The sequence below is a fragment of the Nicotiana sylvestris genome, chromosome 2 (genome assembly GCF_000393655.2).
Source record: "Nicotiana sylvestris chromosome 2, ASM39365v2, whole genome shotgun sequence".
Classification (NCBI taxonomy): domain Eukaryota; kingdom Viridiplantae; phylum Streptophyta; class Magnoliopsida; order Solanales; family Solanaceae; genus Nicotiana; species Nicotiana sylvestris.
The window spans coordinates 162,857,429-162,873,284 of NC_091058.1; the positions used below are offsets into that span (position 1 = coordinate 162,857,429).

The 15,856-nt window shown below is 40.7% G+C and overlaps 1 protein-coding gene across 1 annotated transcript; it reads left to right on the plus strand.

The window, feature by feature from the left end:
* Positions 1-7,934: 7,934 nt before the first annotated feature.
* Positions 7,935-8,531, plus strand: LOC138885898 (uncharacterized). The gene is made up of 2 exons (XM_070166894.1): positions 7,935-8,090; positions 8,250-8,531. Exons 1-2 carry the CDS (start codon positions 7,935-7,937, stop codon positions 8,529-8,531), a joined length of 438 nt encoding a protein of 145 aa, XP_070022995.1.
* Positions 8,532-15,856: the final 7,325 nt, after the last annotated feature.

Sequence of the window (15,856 nt, forward strand, 5' to 3'; positions counted from 1 at the left end):
TACCATAATGAACTTGTCTTTACAAATTAGTCCAAGCATGCTTATCCCGTACCATGCTCCCTTATCTGAATTGAAGTGTCTATTTTTCAATCATTTATGATTTCTTTATTACCTTGAAAACTAACTTGTCTCCTTGTTTTCCTTTTTATGTAACTGTCTTTTCAATTATTTAAATGCTGTATTTATTTTTTCCTATGTGAAAATACTTTCCTACATGTTATTAACTGCTGCATAAATCATGCTCCACATCATATTCCACTCGTGCGTCTCAAATCCTATAGCAACACTTTAATGAGTGGTTGAACTCTTACTATTTATTACCCTTAAATTCGGAAAGGCTTATTTGCGGTAAAACCAGTCGATCAGCGGTACAGTCGACGGTTCCATGCCTTCCCCCTCAAGTTGTCCGCTTGAGGGTACCAGTCTAAAACCCTATAGAAACCTTACTCTGTTTAAATTGTGCATGTATCATGGTCAAACCTAGTCGGATCAATTATGTTGTCCACATAATGATCCTTTAAGATAAGCCTTATCCAAAGTCAATCGGGTTTTCCATAATCTCAACGGACGCAACCATGTTCTGTGCATTAATTTGGAGGACTAAATGTCGATATGCTGATCATAAATGAATAAATAGTCGAGTCTGGTGGGGGTAAGGCCTAACCCCTTTTGTTTTGCAGAAAATGAGACACGAGGTCCCTAGATTTGATATGGTTATCAATATCCCTCCATTGTTGCTATATTGGTGGGAAGATCTTTCCTTAAGTTACAAGCATCATGTGAAAAAGTACCTGGTTAACTTGCCTTCCCTGCTAGATATTGAACCAAACAACAAATTGATCGAGGCTGCCACCTTATTCTGGGATAGTGAAAGAGCTATGTTCAATTTCGGTGACATAGAAATGACATCGCTCCTAGAGGAAATAGGAGGACTTGCAGGGTTGACTTGAAACAGTCCCAGGCTTTTGGTGTCGGAAAACCGTATAGTGAGGAGATTTTTGAAGATGATGGGGCTGAAAAAGAATGTCGACCTAGTGTGCCCAGAGGACTCCTACATACCCTTCGAATATTTCTACGATAGGTATTGCCATATCGAGTCCTTCCACACTTATCATGATGAGATCGCCCTCACTTCACTGGGTCACATCCACCACAGAGTGTTCGTGTTCATTGTGTGTTTTCTAGGGCTGATAGTGTTTCCAATGAAAAAGGGAAGAATCCACACTAGGTTGGCCATGGTTGCCAAAACTCTGATGGAGGGGATTAATGGATAGATATATAACATAGTCCCCATGATCATAGCTGATATTTATAGGGCCCTGGAGAGCTGTCAAAGAGGGATCCAGCATTTTGAGGGTTGCAACTTACTGCTGCAGTTATGGTTGATGGAGAATCTCCAAAAGGGTCGCTATCGCCAAGAATTTCCACAAAGGGCTTGGAACGACCACATTGCTTTCCATCACCCTAAGCAGATGACCTACATCCCGGACAGATTTGCTCAGCCAGAAAGAGCTAGAAAATGGGTAGAGTTCTTCGACAATCTAACTGAAGAACAATTGCAGTGGATGGTTGAATGGTTTCCAACGGATGAATTCATTATCAGGTCCAGGGATGCTCCTCATTTGGTGTTGATCGGGTTGAGGGGGATATATCCATATGTCCTTATGCGGGTTATGAGGCAAGCAAGCAGAAAATAGGTTGTACCAAGGGTCGTCAAGATGAGTCATTTCAGGGCAGATTTCCAAGACGATTACATACCTTACAAGTGCCAAGCACATGTGGCACTACAAAATCATTGTGGAGAAGAGCATTGTTGAGCCAGACAGATATCATGCAGGGTGCGAGCCCCTCTACCCAACATGGTTGGAGAACAATCTGAAAGGAACGGTGACACTAGGGACTAGTCGATGGAAAAGAATTATAGACGAGGAAGCTGAAGCCCAAGTCAAATACAACAGGCTGCGCAAGAGAGTTCACGACTATAAGAATGAGAATCGGGATATACATAAGAGTAACATGAAGTTGATTGAGGAATGGAAAGAGATGATAGTCATTTCCAACAGAAAACTAGTATACATGGAGTGAGGAATAGTGGAACTGGAAGGCAAAGTCATAAAAATGATTGAAAACTGTCAGAATGCTGAAGGAGCCGAGGGAGGACATCTGGCCCGAGCCTACTTGCTGCTAGGACTGCGCAAGCTGAGAGATCTGTTTGATGGAGTTCGAAAGATTGAATCTGGGGAAGGTCCTTCTGGGACCAAATAGATTAGATTTACTTGTTTTTCTTAAAATGTAATAAGGCCAAGTACCAGTAGTGACTTGTTTTATTATTATGTTAGTGTCGTTTTGGATTCGTCTACTTTTATATTATGAAATGAAGCATTTATTGGCATTTGAAGCTCTCCAAATTTATTTGTCGCTAGGCCTACCTCGGGCACAACGATGCTCCCAAATTAGGATATGAGTTTATATTTCGTAATATGTGTTTAAATGCCACAAACATTTCACAATCCCCACTAACTTGTTACCTTTTTGTTTTGTTTATTTTTTATTATTATTCCCATACCCATAGGTTGGTTCATCCTTAATAGCCTTGTTAGCATATCATACCAGATCTAGAGGCCCTCCACCTCTTCCTCCTCCAAGAAACACAAAAAGCAGAGGGAAAGCAAAGATGGAAGGCTTAAGTGGAATCAAAAAGGAAAACATTGAGAACGTAGAGACCTCTGATGGCCGTAGTACTTCGGCCCCGAATGACCTGGTTTTGAGACTTGAACAAAAGATACTAGAACTGCAAGGAGAACTTAAGCAGGTCCGCAATTTGGCAAACTTGTCATTCGCCCTCAATGTCCCTGATATCCACTAACAGAACGCAAAGAACCCAACACCTCCTCAAAACATACAAAACCAATAGCCACAAAATCCTACCATACCAAATCAATATGCCACTCCATCACAAAATATCAATCCATTTCCAATACCAACTCCACCACAACAGCATCAACCAATCTCGTACCCACCAACCACCACTTACCACACTCCCCAAAATACACCACCACTCATTCCTGATCCACAAAACTCCACCAATGATCATCACTATACCCAAGTCCCTGGCACCCATCAGAGCAACCCCATATACGTGGAAACTATTCCACATTCTACCCAGCCAATCTCCGGTGCACCGGAATCCTCCGAAAATGACCTGCTCATTAATAACATGGCCGAAGAACTCAAGAAGTTAACAAGCCGAGTTCAAGGTGTTGAAGAAGATAGAGGAATAGAAGGTTTAAACTATGAAGATCTGTGCATACAACCCAATGTGGAACTGCCAGAGGGCTACAAACCTCCCAAGTTTGAAATGTTCGATGGAATAGGTGATCCTAGCGTTCACCTAAAGACCTACTGTGATAAGTTTGTCGGGGTTGAAAAAGATGAATAGATTCGAATGAAGATCTTTATGAGGAGCCTTACTGGGGATGTGTTATCTTGGTATATCAGCCAGAATTCCAACAAATGGTCCAATTGGGTAAGCATGGCGTCAGATTTCATGGACCGGTTCAGGTTCAACACAGAAAATGCACTTGATGTCTTCTACATTCAGATTCTCAAGAAAAAACCTACTGAGATTTTTTACGAATATGCTACTCATTGGAGGTCGGAAACCGCCAAGGTCAGGCCCGCTTTGGACAAAGAATAGATGAATAAAATCTTCGTCAGAGCACAAGATCTATAATATTATGAGAGACTGATGGTCATTAAAAATCAGAAATTCTCTAATATCATCAAGCTTAGGGAAAGGATTGAGGAAGAAATCAAGAACGTGTTGGTAAAAAATTTTGAGGCACTGCAAGCCACAAATAAAGCACTTCAATCAAGGGGCATATCGAAGAAAAGAGATGTTGGGGCAGTAATGGTGGCCCAAGGCCCAAAAACTCCACCCACATATCAAAGACCTCTACCCACACCAGACACCTCCACCCACATACCAGACACATCCACTTACATACCAAACACCTCCACCCACATATCAAGCATCGCCACCTACGTATCAACCTTCATCTCCTAGATATTCCCAACTAGCCAATGTCCATCATACCTATAGTTCCCAACCATCCCATTTCTAATCACCACCAACCTGCCAAAATTATACAAGACCATGACCCATCTTCGGCCACAAGTCACCCAGACAATACACCACCATTGTTGTGCCCATCAACCAATTGTATGAATGGTTAAAGGACACGGGTTACATCACTCTTATTCCCGTTGTGGCGCTAGAAAATCCATCCCAATGGGTCAATTTGAACAAAACATGTGCATACCACTTCGGTATGAAAGGGCACACTACTGTTGAGTATCGAACATTGAAGGATAAGATCCAGACACTCATTGACAAAAAGGTCATACAAGCGAAGGAAGCCTCACCTAAGGCGATGACTTTAAGGTTGCAGTTACACTTACTCCTATCGTGGTTCAGACTCAGGCACCTATTGACGTTGAGGTAACTGCATCAATTCCATTTGAGATGGAAATAGCTCCATACATAGCTACCCCTACTCCATTTGAAGTAGAAGTGGTCACAACTTTTACTGTGACGGTGTCAACCACACCCCCATTTAACTCAAAAGCGATACCCTGGGATTATGTCACCAAGGCTCGATGAAAAGGGAAGACTAATATAGAGGAATCTGACGCCGTACAAGGAATAACTAGAACTGGAAGAGTCTACACACCTGAACACCTAGGAGGTTCAAGTAAGGATGCCACTGCTAGGCAACCTGTCATTGAGACCGGACCGGATGACTTGTAGAGGAAAGTACAGGCAAAAGAGTATTCTATTGTTGACCATCTGAACAAAGTCCCTTCTCAAATGTCTATCCTATCACTATTACAGAATTCAGAAGCACACAAGAATGCTTTGATGAAAGTACCGACCGAGGCTTATGTACCCAATAATATCACTAGTGGAGAAATGGCCAACATGGTCGGTCATGTACTGGAGAGCCATAAGATTATCTTCCACAAAGATGAGCTGCCGCTCGAAGGTCTGAATCACAATCGAGCATTGCACATTACGGTACAATTTGAAGACAAGTTCATTGCCAAGGTCCTGGTTGATGGAGGTTCGAGTCTAAACATTTATCCGTTGGGCAACCTAAAAAGGTTGGATAAAGGTTTCCATGAAATATGGACTGGAAGCATGAATGTGAAAGCTTTCAATGGGTCCTAGAGGGCCACGATCGAGGAGATTAACCTTTTTTGTAGATGGGGCCAACCTGGTTTGATGTTGAATTCCAAGTGCTTGACATACCAGCCTTATATAATCTTTTGTTGGGCTACCCGTGGATCCATTCTGCTGGAGCCGTGCCCTCCACACTACATCAGGTTAAAAAATTCGAATGGAACCGTCTAGAGGTAATCATTCATGGAGATGGGAGTAACCCCATTTACACTAGTCAAACCATCTCGGCTATTGAACATAGAAGGAGGCTAGGAGGAGAAACATATCATCACATTGAATGGGTCAATGTCGTCGAGAAGGATAAGTGGTGGAGTAACAAAATAGAAAGCATACTAGCATGGTCCAGATATGAACCCGACAAGGGGTTGGGGAAGAACCTCCAGGGTATCACCAAGCTGATACGGCTGAAAAACTATGGTACCACCTTTGGGCTCTGATACCAGTATTTATGGCAAGAGTACAAAGAGTGATCACCTCCATGGTGTGGATTGTATTACCCTCTTGAGCAACCGATACCCCATTTGGAACAAGCCTTAAATCAGGCCGACACAATATGGGGAACTACTGAAGAGGAAGTACTAGCTGGGCTGAAGGATCTGTTCTTGGAAGATGAGGATATGGACTGCATTGCCATAATTGAGGAGGACGAGGAAGAAGGACTCTCTATTCAGACCGTGGCAAAGCGAGCTGTTCTTAGAAACTGGACCGCCACACCCTCCCGAGTCCGTCTAGTCCCTGGGTAGCTTGGAAGAATTTATAGTTGTTCTAGGCATTTACATTTTTCAGCAATTTTATTTTAAAATAAATGTTCGATTCACCGAGCAAAGCTTTGTTTGAGAAATTTTCTCAGTTTTAATCAATGCTTTTATACTTTATCATTATTCATTAATATTTTTATATTTTTCCCTTCTATAGTGTTATTATTACTTTTCCTGATGAACCAGTGACTGTGACATGTAATAAGGCAACGCAACACGAGAATAGTGACTCAGAGGAAGAAGATGAGATACCCGAGGAAATTATCAGAGAAGTTGAGAATTTTGAGAATAATCCTAGATCCAACTTGGATGAAACAGAAGCAGTAAATTTGGGAGACGCCGAGACCGTCAAAGAGACCCGTATGAGCATTCACTTATCACTAACAAAAAAGGAAGAGTACATCCATTTTCTAAAGGAATATAAGGATATCTTTGCATGGTCGTATGACGATATGACCGGGTTGAGCACATCTATAGTAGCTCACAAGTTGCCTACCAATCCCGTGTGCCTGCCAGTCAAGTAGAAACTCAGAAAATTCAATCCAGACATAAGTTTGAAGATCAAAGAGGAAGTTACCAAGCAGATCAAAGCCATGGTTCTCAGGGTGGTTGAATACCCAACATGGTTAGCTAATATTGTGCCAGTTCCAAAGAAAGACGGGAAGGTCTTAGTATGTGTTGATTATCGGGATTTAAACAAAGAAAATACCAAAGATGACTTCCCATTACCAAATATACATATCCTGATCGATAACTACACCAAGCATGAACTCCAATCCTTCGTAGATTGCTTTTTAGGTTATCACCAGATCTGGATGGATGAAGAAGATGCCGAAGAGACAACTTTTATTACGCCTTGGGGTGTATACTTTTACAAGATGATACCGTTCGGACTAAAGAATACTGGGGCCACTTATATGAGGGCCATGACAACCATCTTCCATGATATGATACATAAGGAAGTAGAGGTATATATGGACGACGTCATTATCAAATCCAAGAGGGCCACAGATCACATAGTAGACTTGAGAAAATTCTTCGACAGGCTCAGGAGGTACAATTTGAACTTGAACCCCACAAAGTGTGCATTCGGGGTTCCTGCAGGAAACTTATTGGGATTCATTGTCAGCCGCCGAGGGATCAAGATACATCTGACTAAACTCAATGCTATTCAGGAGTTACAGCCACCAAAAAGCAAAAAGGATGTGATTAGCTTCCTAGGGTGGCTCAACTACATCAGCCGATTCATAGCACAGTCCACAGTAATATGTGAACCCATCTTCAAGATGATGAGCAAAGATGTCGAGACAAGTTGGACCGAGGATTATCAGAAAGCTTTTGACAATATCAAGGAATACATGTCCACACCTCCAATTCTGGTCCCGCTAGAACCAGGATGACCTTTGCTACTTTATCTATCCATTTTAGATGGAGCCTTCGGATGTGTTTTGGGACAACATGATGAGACAGGAAGAAAGGAGCAAGCCATATACTACATGAGTAAGAAATTCACACCTTATGAAGCATGCTATTCTCTACTCGAACGCACTTGCGGTGCTTTGACCTAGACAACCCAGAAATTGAGGCATTATTTCTGTGCCTACACTACATACCTCATATCTAGGATGGATCCTCTGAAGCACATATTTCAAAAATCCATGCCTACGGGGAAGCTGGCTAAATGACAAATACTACTGAGTGAGTTCGACATCATTTATATAACTCAAAAGGCAGTCAAGGGACAAGCGTTGGCAGATCACCTCGCTGAAAATCCAGTGGGAGGAGAATACAAACCCTTGACAACGTATTTTCCTGATGAAGAAGTATCATTCGTGGGAGAAGACATTACAGAATCATACGACGGTTAGAGGATGTTCTTTGACAGAGCCGCAAATTTCAAAGGAGTAGGCATTGAAGCAATTTTAGTATTAGAAATGGGTCAGCATTATCCGGTATCTGCTAAACTCAGATTTCTCTGCACCAACAATATGGCAGAATATGAATCCTGCATACTAGGGCTCAACATAGCAGTCGACATGAACATCCAGGAGTTGTTAGTGATCGGCGATTCAGATTTGCTTTTGCACCAGGTGCAAGGAGAATGGGCTACCAAGAATTTCAAAATATTTCCATATCTGCACCATGTGCAGGAATTGAAAAAGAGGTTCACGAAGATAGAATTCTGACATGTGCCCAGAATTCAGAATGAGTTCACCGACGCATTAGCCACTTTCTCATTAATGATACAGCATCCAGATAAGAACTATATTGATCTCATTCCTGTAAGGATCCATAATCAGCCGGCATATTGTGCTCATGTCGAGGAAGAAGCAGATGGAAAGCCTTGGCGCCCGGAGCATGCAAATCACTCTAAAAAATGCACGCTCCAGAGATTGTTAAATCATTTTTTCCACAACGAAGGGAACTTGTATAGGAGAACTCCGGATTTGGGCTTACTAAGGTGTGTCGATGCAAAGAAAGGTTTAAGCCACATGAGGACGCGCATGCTGGGACATGCGGGCGGCACATGAATGGCTTCGTTCTGTCCAAGAAAATACTCAGGGTAGGTTACTTCTGGATGACCATGGAGAGTGATTGTATTCAGTATGTCGGCAAATGCTTTCAATGTCAAGTGCATGCCGACATGATAAAAGTGCCACCAAATAAGCTCAATGCAACAAGCTCACCTTAGCTATCCGCTACCTGGGCCATAGATGTTATTGATCTGATTGAGCCCACGGCTTCAAATGGACACCGGTTTATTCTAGTAGCCATTGCTTATTTCACAAAATGGGTAGAAGTCGCATCTTACAAAGCTGTAACCAAGAAAGTTGTCGCAGATTTTGTCAAGGATTGTATTATCTGCCGATTTAGAGTTCCTAAGTCCTCTATTACTGACATTGCCGCCAACCTCAACAGTGATATGATGAAAGCTATATGTGAAACCTTCAAAATCAAGCACAAGAATTCCACCGCCTACAGATCTCAGATGAATGGAGCTGTGGAAGCCGCCAACAAGAACATTAAGAAGATACTAAGGAAAATGGTAGGGAATCACAAACAGTAGCATGAGAAGTTACCCTTTTCTCTGTTAGGGTACCACACCACAATTCGCACGTCAACCGGGGCAACCCCCTACATGTTGGTTTATGGTACTGAGGCTTTCATCCCAGCCGAGGTAGAGATTCCTTCTCAAAGAGTCATACAGGAAACTGAACTCAGTGATGTAGAATGGATAAGGAGCTGCTATGAACAGCTGGCCCTTATCGATAGAAAGAGAATGGATGCAGTATGTCACGACCAACTATATCAAAACATAATGACCAGAGCCTTCAACAAAAAGGTCAAACCAAGACAGTTCGCACTAGGTCAGCTAGTATTGAAGAAGGTTTTCCCACACCAAGATGAAGCCAAAGGGAAATTCTCTCTCCCAACTGGCAAGGTTCGTATATGGTTCATAGAGTACTAAAAGGAGGAGCACTCATACTTGCAGAGATGGATGGAGTGATCTGGCCAAAACCAATCAATTCAGACGCAGTCAAGAGATACTATGCCTAGATTATTTCACATTTCTTTTTCTAATGTAATTGAACTATGCTTGACCTAATTCTCGTTTAAGAGGGGATACATAGGCAGTCTGATAGGTTCGGTCATATCATAATAAAATTTTCATATTTCCTAGAATCAGAAACTGGGGCAGAATTTTGAGGAGGGTCCTCAAAATTCCGGAGCAAGTCCAGCCAGCGCCATCACATGCCGCGAAGTCAGTCGTCAGTCTAGAACTGGGACAGAATTTTGAGAAGGATTCTCAAAATTCCGAAGATGATTTAGCAAGGTCCGCCATCCGCAAACGGTTAAAAATCATCTACCAAACTGACATAGAATTTTGAGGAGGACCCCCAAAATTCTAACAAAAGAGAGCTACAATGCCTTTGAACTGTGTCACAGTCGCTAGTTCATCAAAAGTTACTTGATATATCAATACGCTTCCAAAACAATCCTATTTTATCAATGAACACATATTTTTCGAAAATTCTATTTTTTCATAACAGTCAGGTGCTACCTAGGAGAACTCGAAGGGGGCTTCTAGGGCGGAGCCAAGCAAGTCCGGCAGACGAAGCAAGAACCAACGTCCCCTCATGAAACTTACAATTTTTTTTTGAACACAGGCACATTTGACGATAGCATTCATACACAAAGCAAATTCACCATCCATCCGGCCGTTAGATGTTGAACCTATCCTAGCTAAGATATACTCTACCCTTATTTGCTACTTTCTCTTTTCATGAGTCTAATCTATGACTCCACATTTGCATGAGTCTAATCCTTGACTCCACATTTGCATGGGTCTAATCCTTGACTCCATATTTGCATGGGTCTAATCCTTGACTCCATATTTGCATGAGTCTAAGCCCTGACTCTATATTTGCATGAGTCTAATCTCTGACTCCACATTTGCATGAGTCTAATTCTTGACTCCACATTTGCATGAGTCGAATCCTTGACTCCATATTTGCATGAGTCTAATCCGTGACTCCATATTTGCTTGAGTCTAAGCCTTGACTCCATATTTGCATGAGTCTAAGCCTTGTCTCCAATCTTGCATGAGTCTAAGCCCTGACTCCATATCTGCATAAGGCTAAGCATTGCATTCCATTTACATGGGACTAAGACCTGTCCTAAATCTTGCATGAGGCTAAGCTCTACCTCCGTGTTTGAATAAGGCTTAGCATTGCCTTCCATTTGCATGGGACTAAGCCTTGTCCCGAATCTTACATGATTTTAGGCTCTACCTCCATGTTTGCATAAGGCTAAGCATTGCCTTCCATTTGCATGGGACTAAGCCTTGTCCCAAATCTTGCATGAGGTTGAGCTCTACCTCTATATTTGTATAAGGCTAAGTGTTGCCTTCTCCTTGCATGAGACTAAGCTCTGTCTCCAATCTTGCATGAGTCTAATCCCGGAATCCATAGTTGCATAAGGCTAAACACCGCCTTCTCTCTGCATGAGTGTAAGCCCTGACTCCATATTTGCATAAGGCTGATCCTTGCATCCATACCTGCATGAGTCTAAGCCCTGACTCCATATTTGCATGAGACTAATCCTTGCCTCCCCGTTTGCATAAGACTAATACCTGCATCCCCACTTGCACGGGACTAAATAATGTCCCTCTTTGCACCAATATTGCTCTATTTTCTACTACTATCTACCTACTTTTCAATAAGGCTAAGCTCTTCCCTCTACTTTGCAAGACTAAACTTTGTCTTGTTACATCATATTATTGCATATCATGGGCTGAAATTTTGCCAATGTGTCAAAAGGCATCATCCTCATAGCCGGAGGACACCATGCCAAGACCTGAGGATCTATCAAATTTGCATATCATTATTTAAAGGCATCATGGTTCGGAGGCATCATTTTCCTGGCCCGAGAACACCATTTCATCGTCTGGGAATCTCTCACTAAACAATTCATGGCCCAGGACGTCATGGTCCAAGGACGTCATCTTTAACCGTCCAAAGACAACCTTCATGGTCCAAAGGATATTTTCATCATGTTTAAATTTTCGCAAATACGTTTGTAGCATCTTTTATCTGCAGGTAACCATCAAACAACTACTATCCTAGAAGGCGCGATCTTGCTCCAGTTCCCTCCAGTCGTCCCGAGCCTTAACCGCTCATCGTAGTTGTTTCCACATCTCGTGTCCGTTCTTACAATAATTTCATCGGCATACTCCGCAGGTGAATCCCGAACTACACATGGCCTGATTCCTGTAAAAACAAGGATATGTAGGGAACTCGAAAACCGAAGTTCGGCCTCCGTCTTTTGAAACATCTCATCCGATCAAAATTGGCCATCATTTCTTTACTTGAAAACGCTTTCAGCCTTCCCGGGTAAAGAGGGGCAGCTGTTGATACCCAATTTTTCCCTATAAATTTTAAATATGCATAAATACCTTCAAAATAGCATATATATGCATATATAAGCATGCACAAGGGTTTTATATTTTTTCCCATAATTTTAAGAGTTTAAGTTGATTTATTTTCTCCCCTTTTATTCATAAAATCCCCAATAATTATTCCAAAGTTATTGTTATGATAATTGATTTATTTTATTTCTATCCTTATGCCAAAATATGGCTAATATAAATTTCATGCATTTTTATAATTACATTTAGTATTTTTTAAGCTAAATTTCATATAATTGCAATGTTAGCCCATTTTAAGATATAATTATATTTTATATGCTCAAAATTGGTCCCTATATTTTTAAAATGTTAATTATGTATTGTAAATAATTTTAGCACTTTCAATTTTTTTTCAGAAATTACTTATTATTTATTAGAATTAAAATAAGGAAAACTGGCTATTTAAATAATAGCCAGATTTGGCTTTCAATTGCCCAAATCGGACCCCTCCCCAGTCCAATTTCCTCTTAAATAACCTGACCCAGAACATATAAACCCTTACCCAAACCTGGAACCCACCTACCTGATACGCTCAAATTACACTTTAATAAATAGTGTAGGGCGGTCGATGTCAAATATAATAACCCAACAAGGTTGGGGTCGAATTCCACAGGGAGTAGGTGTGAAAAGGTTACTCTTATAGTGTGTTGCTCGACTAAAGTCGTATCTTTATTCGGTTAACCGTAACAAGAGAATTGTTTTATAGTAACAAGAGTATGAATTGAGTTTGTTTGGAAGTATCAACTAATTGGAATATTTATAGAGTAATTAATTGAATTAAAGAAACCAAGGTTGTGTCCCCTTTAATGGAGTGTAATGCTTATCGGTGTTAATATGATATATTTCTAATGGAAGGTTCTTTTGATATGCAAATGATTTCTAGGTGACGACCCAATATTTCCCAATAGTTGAGTAGTATTTCCTCTTTATAATTTTCCCAAATATAAAAGAGTTGCAATTTAGAACCATCAATATATGCCAAGTAAAACCCACTTATTCTTAAGCGATTCTATTAAACAAGGTTTAAAGCCTTGAGTCATTGATATTTACTTCTACCAAATTCTAACCCACTTTCCCAAGCAAGCAAGAATTTAATGGCACTTGTTAATATTTGCAACCATAAACAATAAATGAAGAATGAGAAGTAAACAAATATCAACCAACCATTATATATATATTCAATGTTAAACACCCATTTAGGGTCCACAACCTTAGTATTTAAAGTTAGCTACTCATACTACAATACAAAAACCAAAGAGTATTTAATGTCATAAAAGCTTACAAAGTAGAGAATCTTCACCCAAAAGCTTCCAAAAGTGAGGAATATTAATGTCTTGAAATGTGTTTCAAAGACTAGACAAGATGAGCCCCCAAAGACATCATAAAACTATTTATAGTGGACTCAAAATCGGGACAGAAAACGGACAAAAATGCCCTTTCAGGTCTAATATGCGATCGCATTCTTGTCGCAGAGCACGTATGCGGTCCGCATCTTGAACATCCTCATCGCAGACTGGAACCCTAGTTTACAGGTCTTCTTTGCATTCCAATTATGCAGATAGCATTGCAGAAATGCGATCGCATTTTGCATCGCATCTTCGTCCTTCAGTGACCTTCATGGTTGGTTTGCGGTTCACTCTGCGGCTCGCATGTTGGTTCTGTGGTCGCATAATGGACCGCATTCTTGACTTGAGATTTAACCCAGATCTCTGCTTTTGTCTGCGATTTGACGTCCATTCTGCGGCTCGCATGTCTGATATGCGATCGCATAGTGTATCGCAGACCAGCATTTTTGCTACATTTTGCTCTTTTCTTGTCGTTTTGCTTCCATTTCCATGTTCTTGGGTTCTAAGTCCTTATGTACTGTAGAAACAACAAAACTACATAAGTAACGGAGATAATTGCATTAAAACAAGCTAAAATCTAAGCAATTAGTATTGAGATGTGCCGAAATTCTCCGGCACATAAACACCCCCAACTTATACTCTTGCTTGTCCTCAAGCAACTAAAACAAACTTAGCCTATTCTAGACTTTATTTACAAAACATGAAACGATAATGACTACGGGTGGTGTTCATTGCTAGTACTTCAAGCATGCATCTATAATTGTTTTACCCTTCCACAGTTCATGTACCCTCACTAGAAAGAAGGTCCCAAAATCACAGTATTTACAAGGATAACAAAAAGGGACAGTTTACAAATACACTCACTCCTAGAAAGAACTTCAAGTGTTACAACATTTCATACCATAAGCTTGCCCTTATTTTAATTCACCACTTATTCAAGAATGTTCGGTTGGAGGTCTTATAAGGACTTTTTAAGCTTGTAATGTAGGTTTCGGGAAGGGGTGGATAGACATTTGGGTACAAGTGACTTCACCCTCCTTGAACACTACTCACAATTTTCCATTTTTTTTACTTTGCTTCTTTTCAAACCCTCATAGCCTCATTTGCGTCTAGTTTCCAATATAGAACCACCTTACATACCTCTTCTAATTTTATTCAAGGCTCCATACATTATATACATACACATATTTTCTCTTTTTTTTTGTACACAAATCTTTCTCTTGTTTTTTTTCTCTTTTGGAGCTTGAATAATCTAAAATAAACACTTTTGAGGCATGTGGTCCTAACTCAACGTACAACCTTACCAATCTCCACTGCGACACCACCCCCAACTTAGGATTTTAGCCTCGTTCTCAATGTTCAAGGAGGGACGGGTTCAAGAGAGGGGATTAATTTACAAAAAACAAAGGAGAGTTTTGTCATGAGTTGGCCAAAAAAAAGGCTTAAAGGCTCAAATTGGGTACCAGTGATATTATTTATGTACATGTCGGCTTGAAAGGCTACAGAGGTCTAGAAAATAAGACAAAGAATTCCTAAGATCATCCCTCCACCCAAACATACTATAATTAGCATTGAAAAACCAACCGGACAAGTTCTAGATGAAAGAAGTAAACACGAGAGTTATATACACACAGAGAACTCACACACACATGGTACACGAACTGTTTCAATCACATAATTTGACGCTTTCGAGTCAATACTTGGCAAGTAAAGGCTTTCATCATAGACACATGTATAACTCTAGGTTGCCATAGAGTCACAGAGCGAGCCTCAAGTTCACAAAGTTGATCACAAAGACTAATTCCCTTAAGAAAGTTGCCAATCTATCCATCATCGGGAAAAGTCAACAAAAACAATATTTTTTTATATGTGGAAGGGTATATGCTATGTACAGACACACATGCTTGATACTAGGAAATTACACCAAACCGGTCAAAATGATTCATTCTACGATCCTGGTTCTACTATTACACCATTGGAAAAGAACCAGGAGAAGAAAAACCAAGAGGAATTGATTCTTAATCACTATTTACTTGTTTTTGTTGTTTTTCTTTTACATGGAAAACAGTATCATGTTTAACATATACGGAGAAGATACAGAGAAATCAAAAGCAAGAAAGAAAATGCGATTTGGTCTGCGATCGCAAAACCATAATGCGGACCGCAGACTTGTCGCAGATCTTGTAGTCTCAACTGGTGGTCTCATTCTGCGGTGAGTTATGCGATTGCATAACCACTATGCGGACCGCATAACCATCGCAGAATTGACATGGCTATATGGTTCAAAACTGAAATCTGTGTATCACTCTGCGGTGAATTTGCGGTCCGCATGTCAAATCTGCGATCGTAAAGACACCGCATTTCATCATCTTCTTCATAAGATTTAGGGTTTAGTTGTGTGGCCAAAATGCGGACCGCAGATGCCTTCTTCTACACAGGTCACCCAAGCTTTTAACAATGGCGGTCCTATTTCATTCTACCCCGTACCCCAAATTATTTTCAACCCAAAAGCATCTACACTATAGAGAAGCAACTACACAAG